Here is a 20,075-nt window from a genome sequence, read left to right as displayed (position 1 = left end):
ATTCAAATTCTCTATATGAAGCAAAACGCAAAACCCCAGATAACTCGACAACATTTCATACACCATAACTCGATAAATTAATCCTAAGCTATTTAACCCAATAACCCAACGCGCCTAAAAGTAGTACCACAAGCTTTAATGATTAAAAAAATACAATAAACAATAACGCAAGCGCCAATCCCCACACAACCCAGGGCGCTTACTGGCCGCTTTGTTTATTAATTAAAAAAAATAAAATAACACAAGCACCGATCACCACACAACCCGGAGCGCTTACTGGTTGCTTTGTTAATTAAAATAATAAATAAAATAACACAAGCGCCAATCCCCACACAACCCGGGGCGCTTACTGGCCGCTTTGTTTATATATTAAAAAAAATAAAATAACACAAGCACCGATCACCACACAACCCGGAGCGCTTATTGGTTGCTTTGTTAATTAAAATAATAAATAAAATAACACAAGCGCCAATCCCCACACAACCCGGGGTGCTTACTAGCCGCTTTGTGTTTTAATTGAAAAAAATAAAATAACACAAGCACCGATCACCACACAACCCGGGGCGCTTACTGGACGCTTTGTTTTTTAATGTAATAAATAAAATAACACAAGCACCGATCACCACACAACCCGGGGTGCTTACTGGCCGCTTTGTGTTTTAATTGAAAAAAATAAAATAACACAAGCACCGATCACCACACAACCCGGGGCGCTTACTGGACGCTTTGTTTTTTAATGTAATAAATAAAATAACACAAGCGCCAATCCCCACACAACCCGGGGCGCTTACTGGCCGCTTTGTTTATATATTAAAAAAAATAAAATAACACAAGCACCGATCACCACACAACCCGGAGCGCTTATTGGTTGCTTTGTTAATTAAAATAATAAATAAAATAACACAAGCGCCAATCCCCACACAACCCGGGGTGCTTACTAGCCGCTTTGTGTTTTAATTGAAAAAAATAAAATAACACAAGCACCGATCACCACACAACCCGGGGCGCTTACTGGACGCTTTGTTTTTTAATGTAATAAATAAAATAACACAAGCACCGATCACCACACAACCCGGGGTGCTTACTGGCCGCTTTGTGTTTTAATTGAAAAAAATAAAATAACACAAGCACCGATCACCACACAACCCGGGGCGCTTACTGGACGCTTTGTTTTTTAATGTAATAAATAAAATAACACAAGCGCCAATCCCCACACAACCCGGGGCGCTTACTGGCCGCTTTGTTTATATATTAAAAAAAATAAAATAACACAAGCACCGATCACCACACAACCCGGAGCGCTTACTGGTTGCTTTGTTAATTAAAATAATAAATAAAATAACACAAGCGCCAATCCCCACACAACCCGGGGTGCTTACTGGCCGCTTTGTGTTTTAATTGAAAAAAATAAAATAACACAAGCACCGATCACCACACAACCCGGGGCGCTTACTGGACGCTTTGTTTTTTAATGTAATAAATAAAATAACACAAGCACCGATCACCACACAACCCGGGGTGCTTACTGGCCGCTTTGTGTTTTAATTGAAAAAAATAAAATAACACAAGCACCGATCACCACACAACCCGGGGCGCTTACTGGACGCTTTGTTTTTTAATGTAATAAATAAAATAACACAAGCGCCAATCACCACACAACCCGGGGCACTTACTGGCCGCTTTGTTTATATATTAAAAATATAACAAAATAACACAAGCGCCAATCCCCACACAACCCGGGGTGCTTACTGGCCGCTTTGTGTTTTAATTGAAAAAAATAAAATAACACAAGCACCGATCACCACACAACCCGGGGTGCTTACTGGCCGCTTTGTGTTTTAATTAAAAAAAATAAAATAACATTCCGGAATGTTATTCCTTATTTTATTTATTCAATTAAAAAACAAAGCGGCCAGTAAGTGCCCCGGGTTGTGTGGTGATTGGCCCTTGCGTTAATTATTTTTTCAATTAATAGACAAAGTGGCCAGTAAGCGCCCGGGTTGTGTGGTGATCGGTGCTTGTGTTATTTTATTTTTTTCAATTAAAACACAAAGCAGCCAGTAAGCACCCCGGGTTGTGTGGGGATTGGCGCTTGTGTTATTTTATTTATTATTTTAATTAACAAAGTGGCCAGTAAGCGCCCCGGGTTGTGTGGGGATTGACGCTTGTGTTATTTTATTTATTACATTAAAAAACAAAGCGGCCAGTAAGCGCCCCGGGTCGTGTGGGGATTGGCGCTTGTGTTATTTTATTTTTTTCAATTAAAACACAAAGCGGCCAGCAAGCGCTCCGGGTTGTGTGGTGATCGGTGCTTGTGTTATTTTATTTTTTTTAATTAATAAACAAAGCGGCCAGTAAGCGCCCCGGGTTGTGTGGTGATTGGCCCTTGCGTTAATTATTTTTTCAATTAATAGACAAAGTGGCCAGTAAGCGCCTGGGTTGTGTGGTGATCGGTGCTTGTGTTATTTTATTTTTTTCAATTAATAAACAAAGCGGCCAGTAAGCGCCCCGGGTTGTGTGGGGATTGGCGCTTGCGTTAATTATTTTTTTAAATAAAAAACAAAGCGGCCAGTAAGCGCTCCGGGTTGTGTGGTGATTGGTGCTTGTGTTATTTTATTTTTTTTAATTAATAAACAAAGCGGCCAGTAAGCGCCCCGGGTTGTGTGGTGATTGGCCCTTGCGGTTAATTATTTTTTCAATTAATAGACAAAGTGGCCAGTAAGCGCCCGGGTTGTGTGGTGATCGGTGCTTGTGTTATTTTATTTTTTTTAATTAATAAACAAAGCGGCCAGTAAGCGCCCTGGGTTGTGTGGGGATTGGCGCTTGCGTTATTGTTTATTGTATTTTTTTAATCATTAAAGCTTGTGGTACTACTTTTAGGCGCGTTGGGTTATTGGGTTAAATAGCTTAGGATTAATTTATCGAGTTATGGTGTATGAAATGTTGTCGAGTTATCTGGGGTTTTGCGTTTTGCTTCATATAGCCAATTTGAATTTCCCGCAAGTTTGGCAGTTACTTTTGAGAGTGCTGGATGCAAGGTGCTACCAACTTAAACCTTGCATCCTCGGAAAAAATATTCTGTCTCCGAGCGCTGTTCTCTACAAACCAAAAGGCACACACGCCTTTGGATATCTTTTACGAATAGCCAGGGTAGTGCGAAAGTCCAAAACGATTTCCTACGCCCAGGTTGATAACCTAGACATCATATTCACGATCTCTTGGAGAAGAGCTTTCCATCAAGGGACCTAACGACTGTACAAGCACCAGGAGCTTACAAGCACCTAGAGACCAACTTCCAGAGCGGCAGAGATTTTCCTAACCATGGCCTGGCACTTTCGTGCCTCACTGGGTAACAAACTAACCCTAACAACGCCATCTGCCGGACGAAAAACTCCACCAATAATTCATGCTCTACGCCAAGGACCAGGTTGTAACACTCTTACTCTGTATACATAACAGTGTAAGTGTGGACTGTGCATAAGAGCCAATCAAAAGGGAGGTACGAGAGATGTGAAAGACCTGTCCAGTTCTCTTTCTCTTTCTGCCAAGCGGACGCTATTGGGGCTGACTTGCCTCCTCTATCTATAATATCTCTATGGCTTCAGCGCCGTACATGTTACTTATATTATTACATTATAAAAAATAGACTGCTCGTTCTTATATGATATAAGAACGAGCAGTCTATTTTTTACATTTCTATGTCTAACACACTTCACTGACACATGTAACATAGCTTACACGTATAAGCGACAAAAGGTTATACATCTTTTTTACTACTCATTAAAGCAAAACCTGATGCTGAAAAAAATATCATCGTAAAGTTAAGGAGTTAGGGATTCTAATTGAGATGATCGGGCTACTAGAAAAGATCTTGATATAAATGATAAAAAATTGTTGACTTTAGGCAACCATGCTTCTCCGTGTATTCTCGTAATTACGCGGACTGAGTCAGTGATGTCCCGATATTCCGAAGCTGTCGCTGGTGGCTTTGTGCACAGGGTCCGTACCATATAACTATTTTTCTGTACATCGGCCTATGTTATAACACAGGCTTGTGAAGCAAAAAAAAGTTATATGGTACGGCCCCGGAGCCTACAGACTGCTCGTTCTTGTATACGGTGTCTAAGCACAAGTAGAAGGAGACACAGCATTGAACATGGATGTGTTGTAGCTTGTTTGTGGATGTCTTCCACTTGTGTTGTTACGCCTTGCATTAGAACAAGCAGTATATATTTCTTTTATGTCTGTGGAAAATAGACACTGCGTTTCGCAAAAAATATTTTTTTTTCTCTGAATCTTCAGGTTTTTTAAATATGATAAGGCCTACTTACACAGTGAAAATTACAAGCATATGCACAGGTACAGTGCACAAGAATAACATTAGTTGGTATACCTATATACACGATGCACAGCGCGGTGTGCCTATATATGTGTACACACATACCAACCAATGTTATTTTTGTGCACTGTGCCTGTGCATATGCATGTGTTTGTTACTGCGTGGGCCCGTCAGGGTTGCGGCTAGTTTAGATAATTGACTATTAATGTATCAATGGGCCTCAACTTCTGTTTCTAAGAGAACCGGGCCGAACCAAAAGGGGCTTAGAACAAACCTAGTAAGTGTAAGCCGATCTGCACGAGTCGAACTGAGAAAGAGTGGAGAAGTTTTTGACACACTGATAAGGCTGCAGTCACATGAAGCGCAATAGAGCGAGCAAGATAGGAATTTCTCCATTAGCGGTTGTGTTACGTCTATTGTGCTGCAGGATAGCCCTATTGCGCGGCGTAATAGACTTAATACAGCCGCTTACGGGGACAATTCTATCTTGGGGTGTACTAATCCGCAATCACCGCCAGCAGTTACATATGTAAGACGTGACAACGTTGCGTGGTTGGGGGCGCTACTGTCGATTTACTGGTGATGTGATCCGCAATCCTGCCAGCAATAAAGCAGACGACGTCGGTCTACTTGCTCTTTTTCGTGACATTTTCTGATTGTAAACAAAGCATATTGTGCTAGACGTAAACAAACACGCAGACCAAAAAAATAGTTTCAAGTGCCAAAAAGAAAAATGGAAATAACAGCTTTACTGCTAGCGGGGTTGCGCGGGATCACAGCAAAAATGTCACGAAAAAGAGTAAGTAGACCGACGTTGTCTGTTTACTGCTGGCGGGATTGCGGATCACGTCACCAGTAAATCGACAGTAGCGCCCCCAACCACGTAACGTTGTCACGTCTTACATATGTAACTGCTGGCGGCGATTGCGGATTATACCCCTGGGGCCTGGGGCCGTACCATATAACTATTTTTCTGTACATCGGCCTATGTTATAACATGGGCCCGCGAAGCTAAAAAAAGTTATATGGTACGGCTCCTGAGTCCTGACCCCTGCTCGCTCTATTTCGCTCCATATGACTGCAGCCTAAGTATCCACAATCCGCCGCACCTCCTTTTTGGAAACGTGGCCCTAATGATAAATAGTTTACATACGTAGAATTTTGCTAAAATAAATTGATTATGATTGCTAGCCAAAAAATAATTTTATTATATGTTATACTTGATACCTTACTTGCAATCAATTGTTTTTAATTATTTTTCATTGTAATTTTTCTTAGGCTTACTCTTAAAGCATATATGCTCTAAGGGCTTACTTCAGCTCATACAGTTCGAGTGGCCGTTAAAAAGCCAAAAGTAATAACTTTAGTATTAGTTAATTGCTTAAAGTTACTGGAGGTTTTGTGATTTTATCATATTGCAGAGAGTGCAGTGAAACTTTCAGTAATAACTGTTTAGTTTTAGGGTACCGTAGAAAAGTTTTTCTATATTTTTAACCAGAATTTTTTTATTGATCCCTAATGATATGATTTTTAATTCCTAATGCAAGCTCTTGAGAACTTCCATGAATTGAGGCCTATTTTTGATAGGTGCGAACAAACAGCGATATTTGATAGATACCCAAATCAATGTTGGAAAATATAATATTTCTGATAAATTCTTGTCTTCTTAAATATTTAATAATTATTGAAGGTGTTGTTGCCTTTTTTACATTTTAAGAAACTCACTGATTCTCCTTAAGAAACTTTTTACGAAACAGGTGATTCAGAAGAACGACTTAATTGTCATGCCCCATCATGTCCTTGGACAGAGTTACCACAACATTTTGGCACACTGCTCGAGCAAACGCAGCCTTTTCCGGGAACAAGAGAAGTCCTGTGAGGAAGCTAATAATGTCTCAGATATCAAAGATGTGGATTCAGACCTAGGTCCCATGTCACCACTGGTCCTGACAGACCAAAGCAGTTGTGACAGCTCTCCCGGTCGACACTTTGTGTCCCCTCTGCCAACACCTGAAAAGTTGCCACTTATTCCACTAACTAATTGGAGCCGTGAACTAACGCGTAACTGTTGCCCTGTTATCTCTGTAAGTGACGACATGAACGATGATGATGTAGTCCCAGAGACGCCCTGTAAGATTACCAAGGAGCATCAACAGTTACAAACGCAGTTTCAAGCAATCCGTGAAAATCGGATGATCACACCTATTGGCTCACAGTGCAACAATGCAGCTGTTCCAAAGTTGCACAGGAGGAAGTCGGTTGGAATGACGGGTAATCAACCGTTAGATGAGTGTACATCGCCTGAAATCAAGAAATGCAGCTTTAAGAGGTGCTTGCTGGATGATTCAGTCCGATTTTCAAGCTCCAAGACGGAGAAAAGCGATCAAGTGTTAATGGCGGTACCTAGGGCCAGGGCTGCCCTGTTTCGAGATTCGAAGCTTAAGGTGGAAGGCATAAAGAATAATAAAGCCGAAGGACCCGCCTTCACCCTGACTGCAAAGTCATTTTATAAATCTAACAATGAGACATTGCGAAAGTATGACTTCTTGGGTTGGAGAGAGCCTGTGCAGCAACAGGCAAAAAAAATTAATAAACGGAAAATATCGCCCACATCTCATTTGTCTTATCGAAAGTCTGCAAAAAAGCACAAGGGAGGGGAAATAAATTGTGGTGTGTGGCATGCTGTTAAAAAGCCAAAATTTAAGCGACAGACACTTCAAAACAAATTAACACAGCTTACTGATAAACAGACGAAAATTGATCAAGTCGTTAAAAGCAAAGTCCACAAAGAGAACTTGTTTCTAAAAACTAATGTAGACAATACTAAACCATCATATAAAGACGTGAATGATAAAAAAAAGCTCAATCAATTCACTCTTGCACAAAATGCTATTTCAATCAAGGACAAAGATTCTGATCATCTGTACAACGAAAGAAAGTTGGAGAGAATTTTATTTGACACCACTGATTTGACGGTTGATGATCCCAACATTGAAGAGTCACTTAAACAAAGCAAAGTCAACAATATTCTAAAAGTATTGGAAGATGACTGGACTGATAATGTGTATAATGATGCCAGAGAATCTGTTTATAATCTTAGCCCTAGGACTTCATATCAGGATAAATCAAACACTATTACAAGAAATACATGTATGTCTCCTGGCAGTGAACTCAGCAATATGACTTCCAGTATGAACATTGAAGATCTCCCAGCCTCAGTAGAAAACCAAAATAATAATGAAATGGAAAAAAAATTTTCTAGCACTACAGAAAAAATGACGGTTACGGATTTGCACCCATTATTTTCAAAAAAAATTTTATCTGAAGCCTATACAGTGTAAGGTTTTTTAGTTTAAAATGACTTTATTACTTATTTAAAAACATTTCATTTATCACAATTTTGTTTTTTCTTCAGTCAAAACGTTTCAAGAAAACGCAAGAGAAATACGTTTTCTTGGCTACTGTCTTCAAAACAAAACTGTACAGATAATCAATACCAAATCGATGCTGGTCAAAAAAATTTTGGTGCCACTCAATGTAAAGAATGTGGAATAGTTTATTATGTTGGTGATCCTAATGATGAGAATGCCCATTTGAATTATCACAATAGTTATAAAACCTTGAAATTTCAGGTGAGTTTTTTTGTGTATAAAATTAAATTATAGTGTTGAATATTAATACAATAGTATTAACCAATAGGGTTGGAAAAATGAACGTGTGGTTTATGCTGATACCTATAGTTCCAGTCGAATAGTCTTAGTGGAATCCAAAGATTCTAATTCATATTGGAAAAAAGTTAATGAAATATTAGAAATTGTTGATCAAGATTTAGGACTTCCCGACACGAAACTTTCTTGTTACAGAGACAAACGGGTAATTACTATAATTACTAAAAATTGAGACTTGGTGACAAAAATTATGAATTATTCTAAAACTGTCAAACATGTTTAACTTTAAGGTGTATATGTACATTAGAGACAAAACTATATTAGGAATTTTAGTAGCAGAGTCTGCAGAAAAAGCGTTTCGTATGATACCTGAATTAAGTGAGTTGAATTGTTGTACATCTGAAACTTGCGCTGTAAAGTGTGGCATAAATGTTGTTTGGACAGCGCTGAGCCATCGAAGACAAGGCATAGCCACGAAACTTGTTGATACCCTAAGGTAATTTAAAATTTCTACATGTTCTACAAGTGCTCAAAATTGAGAATAAAATATTCATTCTAGAGCTACATTCTACTATGGTTACATGATGTCTCTAGAAGACTTTGCTTTCTCTGCACCAACTCCAAGTGGAAAGAAATTTGCTGAAAACTATACAAAAACATCTCAATTTAAGGTTTACTGATTTTCAAGACATACTATTTGCATTTGCAATCAGTTTTTAATAACTTTATGTCGTTGCTTATATATTTTTATAAAGAAATTTCAATTCCTACACCTTCATGTAAGAAATTCATTTTTCAATTAAATACATAAATTATGATAAGAAAGTCTCATCATATTCTTTAAAACCGAATTTTTTACGATACACTAGTAATGTCTCAAGGATATTTGAGAGCTACCTTAGTAGTGTAATATGCTGGACTAGTTGTGACTTATATAAAAGTGAGTAAAAAAATAGTCACCACATGACAGTTTGCATGAAGCACCATCATTGTAACTAATAATACTAAAATACTTCAAGTTTCTGTTTGAACACCGGGAAGCACTTCATCAATCAGGTCATCATTTTTTTCTGTTAATGAATTTTACCTATAATTTCACCTGATTTCTCGAATCATGTCAAAATCTGAGGTGAAATCTCACCAAAGAAATCAAGTAAGAAGAATATGCCATCGTGGTTGCCTATATATAAATATTTTTAAACGAATGAATAAACAGTAAAACATCTTCCTATTGAAGGTAGGGTATGCTCTGTACAATTTACTCTAGATAGTTACGAGAAAAAGCCAGAACACTTAATCGTCCCTAGTGTTACAAATATATTTGTTTTATCCAAATCAGCTGTTCCAACAATAAAATTAGATCCCATATACGTACAGGAGACACTGAATTTTTTTACAAGATTTTTATTTATCTAGTAAATAATTTAATCTCATGTAGTAATCTCAGATGTGCAACTAAAAGAAAAGTACAACTTGAAGCCTCACTGGATACAGCAGCCTTTAAAACATTGAAAGCTCTGTGATTTTTTAAACTATTGTTCTACATACGCAATGATCCCTTCAAAATATTATCTAATAGTAGAATTAATTTGCTATCAATTTTTTAATTTTTATTTATTTTTGTTATTGTATAGCGGACTGTTTATATTATTGTAACCGGATGAGAACATTCACAACCAACCAAAATTAATTAAATAATTCAAAAAAAATTATAATAGACTTATTGATGATTTTTTTACCATAAATACGTACATGACTTACTTTAAATAATTTCTCTCTTAACTCCGGCAATAATTAATTCTTATTGTCTCATCACTATTCGAAATAACTGTTGAATGATGTTTTCTCGTTTTCAGCAACAATTTTTAAGCATAACTTTTAAAATTGTAATGTAAGCTAAAACCTTTTTAAAACCATTGACAATCACATATTTTTGAAATACCGCTACAATCGGATTGGCTCAAATCCAAATATAGACGATGTGCGGATGAGGCACGCTATTGGAGAGACTCGGACTCATCGGAAATTTGTGCCATCACACACCTTATCTACGTACATCATGGGTAACTACCATACCCTACAGATAATATTATCTCTATGGTAACTATGTAGCGTTCTCTCTCGTACCAATAAAAACATCGCTGGACAGGGTTTTGTGGGTTTAGCTATGATGTAATTAGAAAAGGTGTGTGATGGCGCAAATCGAGAAAATATCATTTAATAGTTATATCGAATAGTGATGAGACAATAAAAATTAATTATTGCAGGATTTCAGAGAGGAATTATTTAAAGTAAGTCATGTACGTATTTATGGTAAAAAAATCATTAATAAGTCTATTATAATTTTGTTTGAATTAATGAATGAATTTCGGTTAATTGTGAATGTTCTCATCCGGTTATAAAAATATAAACAGCCCGCTATGCAATAACAAAAATAAATCAATATTAAAAAATTAATAACAAATTAACTTTACTATTAGATAATATTTTAAAAGGATCATTACTTATGTAGAACAATAGTTAAAAACATCACAGAGCTTTCATAGTTTCAAAGGCTGCTGTATTCAGTGAGGCTTCAAGCTGTACTTTTCTTTTAGTTGCACATCTGAAATTACTATATGAGATTAAATTATTTACTAGATAAATAAAAATCCTGTAAAAAAATTTAGTGTCTCCTGTACGTATATGGGATCTAATTTTATTGTTGGAACAGCTGATTTGGATAAAACAAATATATTTGTAACACTAGGAACGATTAAGTGTTCTGGCTTTTTCTCGTAACTATCTTGAGTAAATTGTACAGAGCATACCCTACCTACAATAGGAAGATGTTTTACTGTTTATTCATTCGTGTAAAAATATTTATAAGCGAACACGATGGCATATTGTAAATTGTAACACTGCTTCTTGACCTGAAACGAAAAGAGGCGCCGACGCAGCGTTAGCAAATCTCGATCGCGTTCGTCACCGTTGTCCCTCTCACCTTATGGGTTTCTGCTCTTGAAAAAGGGGGATTGGCGCGGGAGTTCTCCCGTTCTACGGGAAGAACTATTAATTTACACACAACAAATACCTTTCACTATTTCTTTTATTTAACACTTAACACTAGTACACAGTCTCCCTCTCTTCACAATACACGACACAATGCTTCACCTCGTCTTCTGGACGGCGCTACAGCGACTCCGCCTCACAACCTGCGAGCCGTGAGCGCTCGTCCACCACGTCCTGCTGGTCCGGGACCAGGAGGGGCTCCTGGCCTTCTGCTCGTCCTCGACCCACACTACTACGCACACTCTCACACTCCGTCCCCAATCTCTTACACTGCTATACACTCTCTCCCTCTCTCTCTCTACTCGACTACACACACACTCTCTCTCTCTCTCTTTACTCTACTATCTACCCTTATGCACGACAACACGCACGATAAATGGCGGCCCTCCCATGCACCTCGTGGTCTTTCGTACACCTCGTCTCGTCAACCCAAACTCTCTCTCTCTCTCTCTCGCTCTGTCTACACTACAATCTCTCTCTCTCTCTCACACTGTCTACGCTACACACTACTGCTCCCTCTCTCAATATTTCTCTTTATCTCTCTCTAGCCTCACCTCCTGGTCAAACGTCCGCGAGTCCAACCCAGCGTGATGTCGTCCGGCGTCCTCGAGCGGGTCGTTCGTCCTGTGGCTTCACCCAAACTCTTCTCTCTCTCTTTCTCTCTCACTTATCTTTCTTCTTCTTCTCTCAGCGGCCGTAGTCCTCGACCTGGAGACCTTGTCGTCCTGGGAGAACACAGCAGCTTCTCGTCTCGCACGCACACTTCTGTCTCTTCTCTCAACACTCAACGCACCTTCTCGAAAACTCTCTCTCAACTCTTGCCACGAAAATCCCGCAAACCACCAAAGCTCTCGCTGCTTGCGCTTAAGCGTGCAGCTCGAGGCTCGACTCCAGACTGACTCACGATCTCTTGCTCGAGCAATGGCCGCCGCCACTGCTGCCGCCACGTATCTCCTCTCGCAGTCACTCTCATACACAGCAGCTGCTGTGTCTCGATAATCGCTTTCGCACTTTCCTTGTCCTTTTCTGCTGGCGCTGCTGTGTCTCTGCATCTCAACGGTTTGTCCGTTGGCGTTCTCGTCCCCTCCTCTCAGCGTGTATACAGCTCCCGAAAAACAAATAGTTCGGAGAAGCGTCAAATAATGCTCTTTGTATACACGTTGCATCAGCGAGAGCATTTTGGAATATAGAGGCCATTTTGCCTCGTTACAAAATATTAATTTATTACCACTCAAGTTCTCAAGTAAGTGTCATAAGTGCATGTATATCTTAAAGTAAACAAAGCAGACTTCACAATTACAACATGGCGGAATTACGGATGTGTGCAGGAACAGTCTCAATTTAAATCGGTTGGGTCACACACCTTATTTACTTACATCATGGATTTAGGGACCCGCATGTCCTTGGTTGTATGCGATACTTTATAGTTCTATTTATTTCACGTTCGTTTGATTCAGGGGGCCCGCGTGTCCTTGGTTACGTATCGCGTTTTACAACTTGTTTATCCCTATATCAAGGAGTGCGTCCAATGGATCTTCTGTTATTCTTATAGTATGCTCATTATGTTTGTTATCTCTGTTTCTTTCTTGGCCCATTAAGAATTAATTAACATTGTCAGCTGTTTTCTTGCAGATATGTGCTAATATATATATATATATTACAATGATTTAAGGAGCTGCTCACATAGACATTTTTTGCTTAATTCAATGTGAACGTTCATATTGAAAAGGGGGTTCCACTGTTCCGCTAAACTCAAATTGAGTGAACAGACTGAACAGACCTATACCTCTTTTTCCATCAGGCAACAAAGCCTATGGTCGCAACTACGTTGACTGACAGAGAACACAGCATAGGTCTGTTCAGTCTGTTTACTCAATTTGAGTTTAGCGGAACAGTGGAACCCCCTTTTCAATATGAACGTTCACATTGAATTAAGCAAAAAATGTCTATGTGAACAGCTCCTAAATCTCGTGCGCATGCGATTTCTACCTATCAATTATCAATGTATCAATTTGGATCAGGATAAATCGATTAATCGAGTCGTGCCAGGTCAGGTCACAACAGACAAAAAGATAGTGTCTATTCGGACACATTCCGTGTATATTCCGTGCGTTCCGTGTATACTCCGTAAAATAGTCCGTATACACTCCGTGTAGACAACATCTAGATGGCGTGCCTTTCCGTTATCTTCCGTAATCTTTCCGTAAAAATCGTTGTCTACAATACCTCACGTAGTTTCTAGTGGAAACAAAACTCCGTATACTTCCGTGAGGAAAAAAAAAGTTGTCCCTATCAATCCGTGAAGGCAATACCAAGTTCGTAACGGTCCGTGAGGACAAAGCCAAGTTCGTAATGGTCCGTGAGAACAAAGCCAAGTTCGTAATGGTCCGTGAGTATAAAAACCAAGTACGTAACGGTCCGTGAGGACAAAGCCAAGTTCGTAATGGTCCGTGAGAGAAAAAACAAAGTACGTAACGGTCCGTGAGGACAAAGCCAAGTTCGTAATGGTCCGTGAGAGAAAAAACAAAGTACGTAACGGTCCGTGAGGACAAAGCCAAGTCCGTAATGGTCCGTGAGTATAAAATTAAGTACGTAACGGTCCGTGAGGACAAAGCCAAGTTCGTAATGGTCCGTGAGAGAAAAAACAAAGTTTGTAGTGGTCCGTGAGGACAAAGCCAAGTCTGTAACTTAATTTTATACTCACGGACCATTACGGACTTGGCTTTGTCCTCACGGACCACTACGAACTTTGTTTTTTCTCTCACGGACCATTACGGACTTGGCTTTGTCCTCACGGACCGTTACAGACTTGGCTTTGTCCTCACGGACCACTACGAACTTTTTTTTTTCTCTCACGGACCATTACGGACTTGGCTTTGTCCTCACGGACCACTACGAACTTTGTTTTTTCTCTCACGGACCATTACGGACTTGGCTTTGTCCTCACGGACCGTTACAGACTTGGCTTTGTCCTCACGGACCACTACGAACTTTGTTTTTTCTCTCACGGACCATTACGGACTTGGCTTTGTCCTCACGGACCACTACGAACTTTGTTTTTTCTCTCACGGACCATTACGGACTTGGCTTTGTCCTCACATTGATAGGGACAACTTTTTTTTTCCTCACGGAAGTATACGGAGTTTTGTTTCCACTAGAAACTACGTGAGGTATTGTAGACAACGATTTTTACGGAAAGATTACGGAAGATAACGGAAAGGCACGCCATCTAGATGTTGTCTCACGGAGTGTACACGAACTATTTCACGGAATATACACGGAACGTGTCCGAATAGACACTGTCGTTCGTTTCTTGTCGAGTTTAAGCCTGGATAGGCCCTAGCATTGATTGAAAGTTAGCCTGGCCAGGCTCTGATCTTAGCCTTTGGATTAAGTTCTTATTGGGTTATGGCTGCAGACACATGGAGTGCAATAGAGCGTGCAAGATAGAATTGTTTCTACAAGCGACTGTTTTAAGTCTATTGCGATGTAGAATAGACCTATCGCGCGGCGCAATACACTTAACACAGCCGCTAATGGGGACAATTTTATCCTGCATGCTCTATTGCGTTCCATGTGACTGCAGCATTGTGGGGACAGTTCTATCTTGCATGCTCTATTGCGCTCTAAGTAACTGCAACCTTAGTCTTAGGCCGCGGACACATGAAGAGCGTAACGCGTACCACGTAATTATTTGAGCCCATGAGAGTGAGAGAGAGGTGCGCGTATTTGACCTCTCTCTCACTCTCATGGGCTCAAAAATCACGAGGTACGCGTTACGCTCTCCATGTGCCCGTGGCCTTAAGCTATGCAGTGAATATATACATATAAAAAAATAGATTGCTTCTTCTTATGTGCAGCGCTGAAGGCTGAAGCACAAGTAGAAAGAGACACAATATTGAACGTGTGTATCTGTCTCTCTCGCACGTTGCCAACCGTGTAGACGTTGTATCAGCTGGCCAGATTTGTGAAGTTGGCGCCCGCAAATATTAAATATTAATATTTGGCACCCATTTAGGGCTTAAACGATTCCTCCTTACTTGCAGATTTTTTCTCCACTTGAATTTGCGGATCAATAGTTTGCGAGATATTTGCAAAATAAAAAGTCGAAAATGTGCGCGGCCCTGAAGTATAAAAAACTTTGTTTTAAGTGCTAATTTGGGTTGAATTCCAATTCTACCTGTACGATTCGATTTCTCCTCATTTGCGGATTACGGAGGTATATAAATTAATGTAATTAAATGTCACAAAGTTTATAACTAATGAATTTAATTATTGAGTGAGAGAATCTAGTAACTTTTGTCTAGTGACTTTTGGTCCAGTGCTCCGTTCCTGTTGTTTGGTACATGTCGTTTCTCCGTACAGCGGGTTTTACAAAATATTTATCAGAATAGAAAACTTTAGTAGGTATTAATCTATAAATTATTAGTTATGAGTTATTCAGCTTTTGGGTCAATACACACACACACACATACATTACATAGTTCAAACTCAAGGAAAAATTTATTTGTCAATAGGTACAGATTTTTCATCTTAAGAAACTAATATTTATTACGCGCGAAATTTTAATATTTGATGTTATTCAAGAAACAAATAACAACACAACTAAAAAGTAGCAGTACAGCTATAACCATTACAAGAAAAGCCACAGCTAAGCACACAAGTAATAATTTTGTTTGGACAAGTTTTAGAAAACAGCTCAAGCATTTAAATTTCGCGCGTAAATGATCAATCTGGCTAATTGAAGATCAAGTTACCGACCAGTGGAAACGGATAAAAGTGACACAGGCTGTGTTCGCCTAAGGCTTGGTTTGTTATTAAGTCTGTTAAGGTCACGTGATAATTCATAATAAGTGCGAGGGAGACAGCATGATGTCACCGTCTCACTCGCACTCATCATAAGTGACCACGTGACTTCATTAGACTGTAAACGGGGCCTATGCAAACACAGCCCAAGTAATAAATTTGCAAGTACTTTATTTAAAAAAATGTTTATTCAATGGGTTTACTCTAAATTGCATAGTCATCGAAAAATGTCTGTGTGTGTGTGTGTATGTATTGACTCAAAGGCTGAATAACTTATAACTAATAATTTATAGAATAATACCTTCTTAAGAATTCTATACTGATAAATATTTTGTAGAACCCGCTGTACGGAGAAAACGACATGTACCGAACAACAGAAGCGGAGCACTGGACCTAAAGTCACTAGACAAAAGTTACTAGATTCTCTCACTCAATAATTAAATTCATTATTTACAAACTTTGTGACATTTAATTACATTAATTTATATACCTCTGTAATCCGCAAATGAGGAGGAATCGAATCGTACAGGTAGAATTGGATTTTAACCCATTTAGCACTTATAACAAAGTTTTTTATACTTTAGCGCCGCGCCCATTCTCAACTTTTTATTTTGCAAATATCTCGCAAACTATCGATTCGCAAATAAAAATTCAAGTGGAAAATAAATTCGCAAATAAGGAGGAATCGTTTAAGCCCTTAATGGGTGCAGAATATTAATATTTAATATTTACGGCCGCCAACTTCACAAGCCTTAGTTTACTGATCGTTACCGTTGGCAACGTGCGAGATAGATATAAATGCACGCTCGATGTTTTGTCTCTTTCTACTCATGCTTCTGCGCCGCACACAGAAAGATGAGCAGTCTATTTCTTCGTCTATGGCACTGAATTTTTAATATTTCATTATGTGGCACAGCCTTAACACTAAAATGTATGCGTTTTTGATTCCCAAAGATATTTTCAACAGCACGCAATGATTCAGTATATTATTTACACACTGGAATAAGTTAAATCATGTTTGTGTCATTAAAAAAATTTGTCACTCGTTCTAATATATACATAAGCCCATCAAAATTTCCGTGTATTAACAAATTTGATAGTTTTTATAATGTGGTCAACTTAAAAAGGCAGTATTGTGAACCTAGTGTTCATACTGGCTTCTTTTCTAAATTATCAAAAAAACTTTATATTGGGAGCTCATCAAAAAACTACGTAAGATTGTTGTTTTTTTTATTTGGACTGTTTATTTAATTACACAATTATTGATCTTGGCGACGTATGAATGAAACTATAGACGGATCCATTATAAAATAGCTTCTGCCCCTGAAACAATTTAGTCCCATCCATTTGTCGATAGTCATAGATTTGAGACATTAGTTTCCGATTATGCTATAGCATGTATACGGGTCTTAACTCTTGTATGCCAGAAGAATATAGCAATAATTGCAAAACCAGTCCCAAATTTTTAAATTTTAGTTATTTAAACTAGGAGCACCACTACATGTCTCAATTAGTAAATAAAAAATGTGTCTTATGATCTAAAATCCATGTTATCGAACTTCGTAGGTTGTACTTATTCATAAGTATGTAAATTACAATAAACGAAGTTTTTTAGTCTGGGTGCCCTGTGCTGTACCTATTGCCCCTGTGGGTACATGTGAACTTTATGACACCCTGTGAGAAGTTAGGTTGCAGGTACGTCACTATAATCTCACGTTCATATGTGAATTCTGTTTTAGTTACTCTAGACTTGAAGCCCGAGGGTGGTCATAAATTAAAACCAGCCGTAATTTTCAACATAATTAAGAAATTTCATTATTCATGTAGAACAGTAATATTTTTGTCATATTTCGTCGTCGTGAAAAGTTAAGTGGATAATTAAGTAGTGCTGTCCAGTCAATTCTATAAACTAGTTGCAACCTAGACTAACGGATAGAAAATAAAAAGTTGTCACAGTGAAGTGCCATTTGAAAAATAGACTTCCTTATCTTATCTAAAAAGTTACCTATAATTCCTTTTCTACTGGCTCTATTCCGAAATGATATGTTGGTTAATAACGTTACGATTATTGCGATCTACTCCCAACCCGGCTTAACTAACGGACCGGATGTTCGCACATGTAAACAAAAGTTAATCAGCTGATCACGTTTTGGCACACTTCTAGCGCTTGTAAGTGGTTCAAGAGGACTTGAAAGCGCTCAAAGTGCGCCGAAATGTGAAGGGTCATTCCAATTTGGCTGCGACTATCATTTTTTTTTAACTTTTCATGTTCTCTCATGACATAAGTCGTCACCGTTCATCGGCAGTGCAAAAATACTTGAGATCTCCACGAATCGTAACTGTTTCTCGGTGAAAGATTCAATAATAACCGTGGCAGACCCGGAATTGAATTTCAGTTTCACCAAGAGGACGTGCTGTTCCATACTACTCTCAAGTTATATACGCTCCCGTGTCACTTTGACAAGAAACATTAAAAAAAATCAAGAAAATATCCCATCCTGTGCAACCATTACACACACAACAATTTTTAGCGCCCCCTCCCCACTCAAACTACTGCAATCATTGATGAATAAAAGGACAACCAGTTTTTCGCAATTCAGTAGTGTACATATCTCACCAATATGTATGGACACAATTGGACTTTACTCTTTGAAATCTTATAACTCTATTTTTATAACTAAAATTGACTTAATTTTATAACTTGAATACATTATTCAACTCCCCTACAGCTGCCGATGGTCGAGTGGACTATGTCTTTTCCTTTCAATTCAAATCTGTTCAAAGAGAATTCGATTCTCAGCTTTTTTTTTCGTACATATTAAAATTTTAAAATTAATACGGTTCCCACAACACTTTGTGGTAAGTATTTTAGCACGTTTTATTGATGTAAAACATCTATTGGCGCGCTTGGGGGTTCGACCGACGCTATGAAGCGACCTGTGCGATAGCACGATCTCCGGTTTAATTCTGCTCGCACGGAGAGATCTCTGGTACTACGGTAGTATGTATAGCCGCGTGCAACAGTAGTATAGTGTGTCGTATACGACTGTAGCGCCCGCGCGCCACAACGAAAGTATATGGCTTCTGCTACCGTAGTACACAGGCCTCCGTGCAACTGTAGTGCGTGAACTATACTACCGTTGCTTCTGCCTTATACTACAGTTGCAACGCTGATGTACTGAATTGGTATATTACCCCGCTTACCAACTTTGCTCGGGAGCCATACCAAATCGGTATTGACGGCCCAAGCAAATGTGCACACACGCACACACACTTAAGTGTGTATATATGTGTATGTACGTCGTTTGATACGGCGGCGGTGGCGGCGGCGGCGCTGCACTATAGATATATATCTATAACCTCGTGTTTGCCGCTCGTTGGAATGTATGTATATGTATGTATATATTTTTTTACAAATGATTGCAAAATACGTACTGCTATTCGTACGAGATTAATTTCATTGTAATTGACAAAAATAAGTAGTTAAAATATATACGTTGCTATTTGTAAATAAAAATAATTTTCAAATGATTTATTGTTAAAATACATGTTTTTCATTATGATTATCTTTTATTCATTTACCTAATACAATACGAGTCCTTTTTTGCGAAACAGAGGCTATCAGCATGAACCTTATTTTTGCAATATACTATTGAGGGCTATTTTAGAACGCGTAGAGCTGTTGAAAACGATGTATGTGTAGTTAATTACTATTTCATTTCGGATAAAATTACCTATTGTATACATTATTTTCAGCAGCGCTTGTATATGCGTTTATTAGATCTCATCCGGTGTATAGTAGTATGCTATACTGTATGAAGCTCGAGAAAATATTATATTGTTTATTGCATATATATATATATATATATATATATATATATATATATATATATATATACATTCAAACGAGCGGAAAACACGAGGTTATAGATATATATGTATAGTGCAGCGCCGCCGCTGCCACCGCCGCCGTATCAAACGACGTACATACACATATATACACATTTATGTGTGTGTGTGTGCACATTTGCTTGGGCCGTCAATACCGATTTGGTATGGCTCCCGAGGAAAGTTGGTAAGCGGGGTAATATACCAATTCAGTATATCAGCGTTGCAACTGTAGTATAAGGCAGAAGCAACGGTAGTATAGTTCACGCCCTACAGTTGCACGGAGGCCTGTATACTACGGTAGCAGAAGCCATATACTTTCG

The 20,075-nt window shown here is 38.7% G+C and overlaps 2 protein-coding genes across 2 annotated transcripts in view; both read left to right on the top strand.

Annotated features, from left to right (window-relative positions):
- Nucleotides 1-5,349: 5,349 nt before the first annotated feature.
- On the top strand, nt 5,350-8,806 carry eco (Establishment of cohesion). The gene is made up of 6 exons (XM_089596969.1): nt 5,350-5,367; nt 6,097-7,676; nt 7,755-7,971; nt 8,039-8,212; nt 8,298-8,503; nt 8,567-8,806. The coding sequence occupies exons 1-6, from the start codon at nt 5,365-5,367 to the stop codon at nt 8,685-8,687; spliced, it is 2,301 nt and encodes a 766-aa protein (XP_089453095.1). The 5' UTR covers nt 5,350-5,364; the 3' UTR covers nt 8,688-8,806.
- An 8,033-nt stretch (nt 8,807-16,839) lies between these two features.
- Nucleotides 16,840-20,075, top strand: part of Uqcc1 (Ubiquinol-cytochrome c reductase complex assembly factor 1) — a 296,050-nt gene continuing 292,814 nt past the window's right edge. Inside the window, exon 1 of the mRNA XM_089596716.1 lies at nt 16,840-17,076. Within this exon, the coding sequence (XP_089452842.1) occupies nt 16,879-17,076 (198 nt within the window). The 5' untranslated portion in view covers nt 16,840-16,878. The remainder of the gene's footprint in view (nt 17,077-20,075) is intronic.

Source organism: Copidosoma floridanum, unplaced genomic scaffold (genome assembly GCF_036245765.1).
Source record: "Copidosoma floridanum isolate Cflo_tuat_1 unplaced genomic scaffold, Cflo_Japanese_pri ptg000030l, whole genome shotgun sequence".
Taxonomy (NCBI): domain Eukaryota; kingdom Metazoa; phylum Arthropoda; class Insecta; order Hymenoptera; family Encyrtidae; genus Copidosoma; species Copidosoma floridanum.
Note: the sequence above shows the minus strand (reverse complement) of the source record. Positions and strands in the feature narration are given on the sequence as shown.

Coding starts and splice junctions, on each gene's coding strand:
- eco (XM_089596969.1), top strand. Junction 7,677..7,754: donor TTATCTGAAGCCTATACAGT/GTAAGGTTTTTT, acceptor TTTTTTCTTCAG/TCAAAACGTTTCAAGAAAAC. Junction 7,972..8,038: donor ATAAAACCTTGAAATTTCAG/GTGAGTTTTTTT, acceptor ATTAACCAATAG/GGTTGGAAAAATGAACGTGT.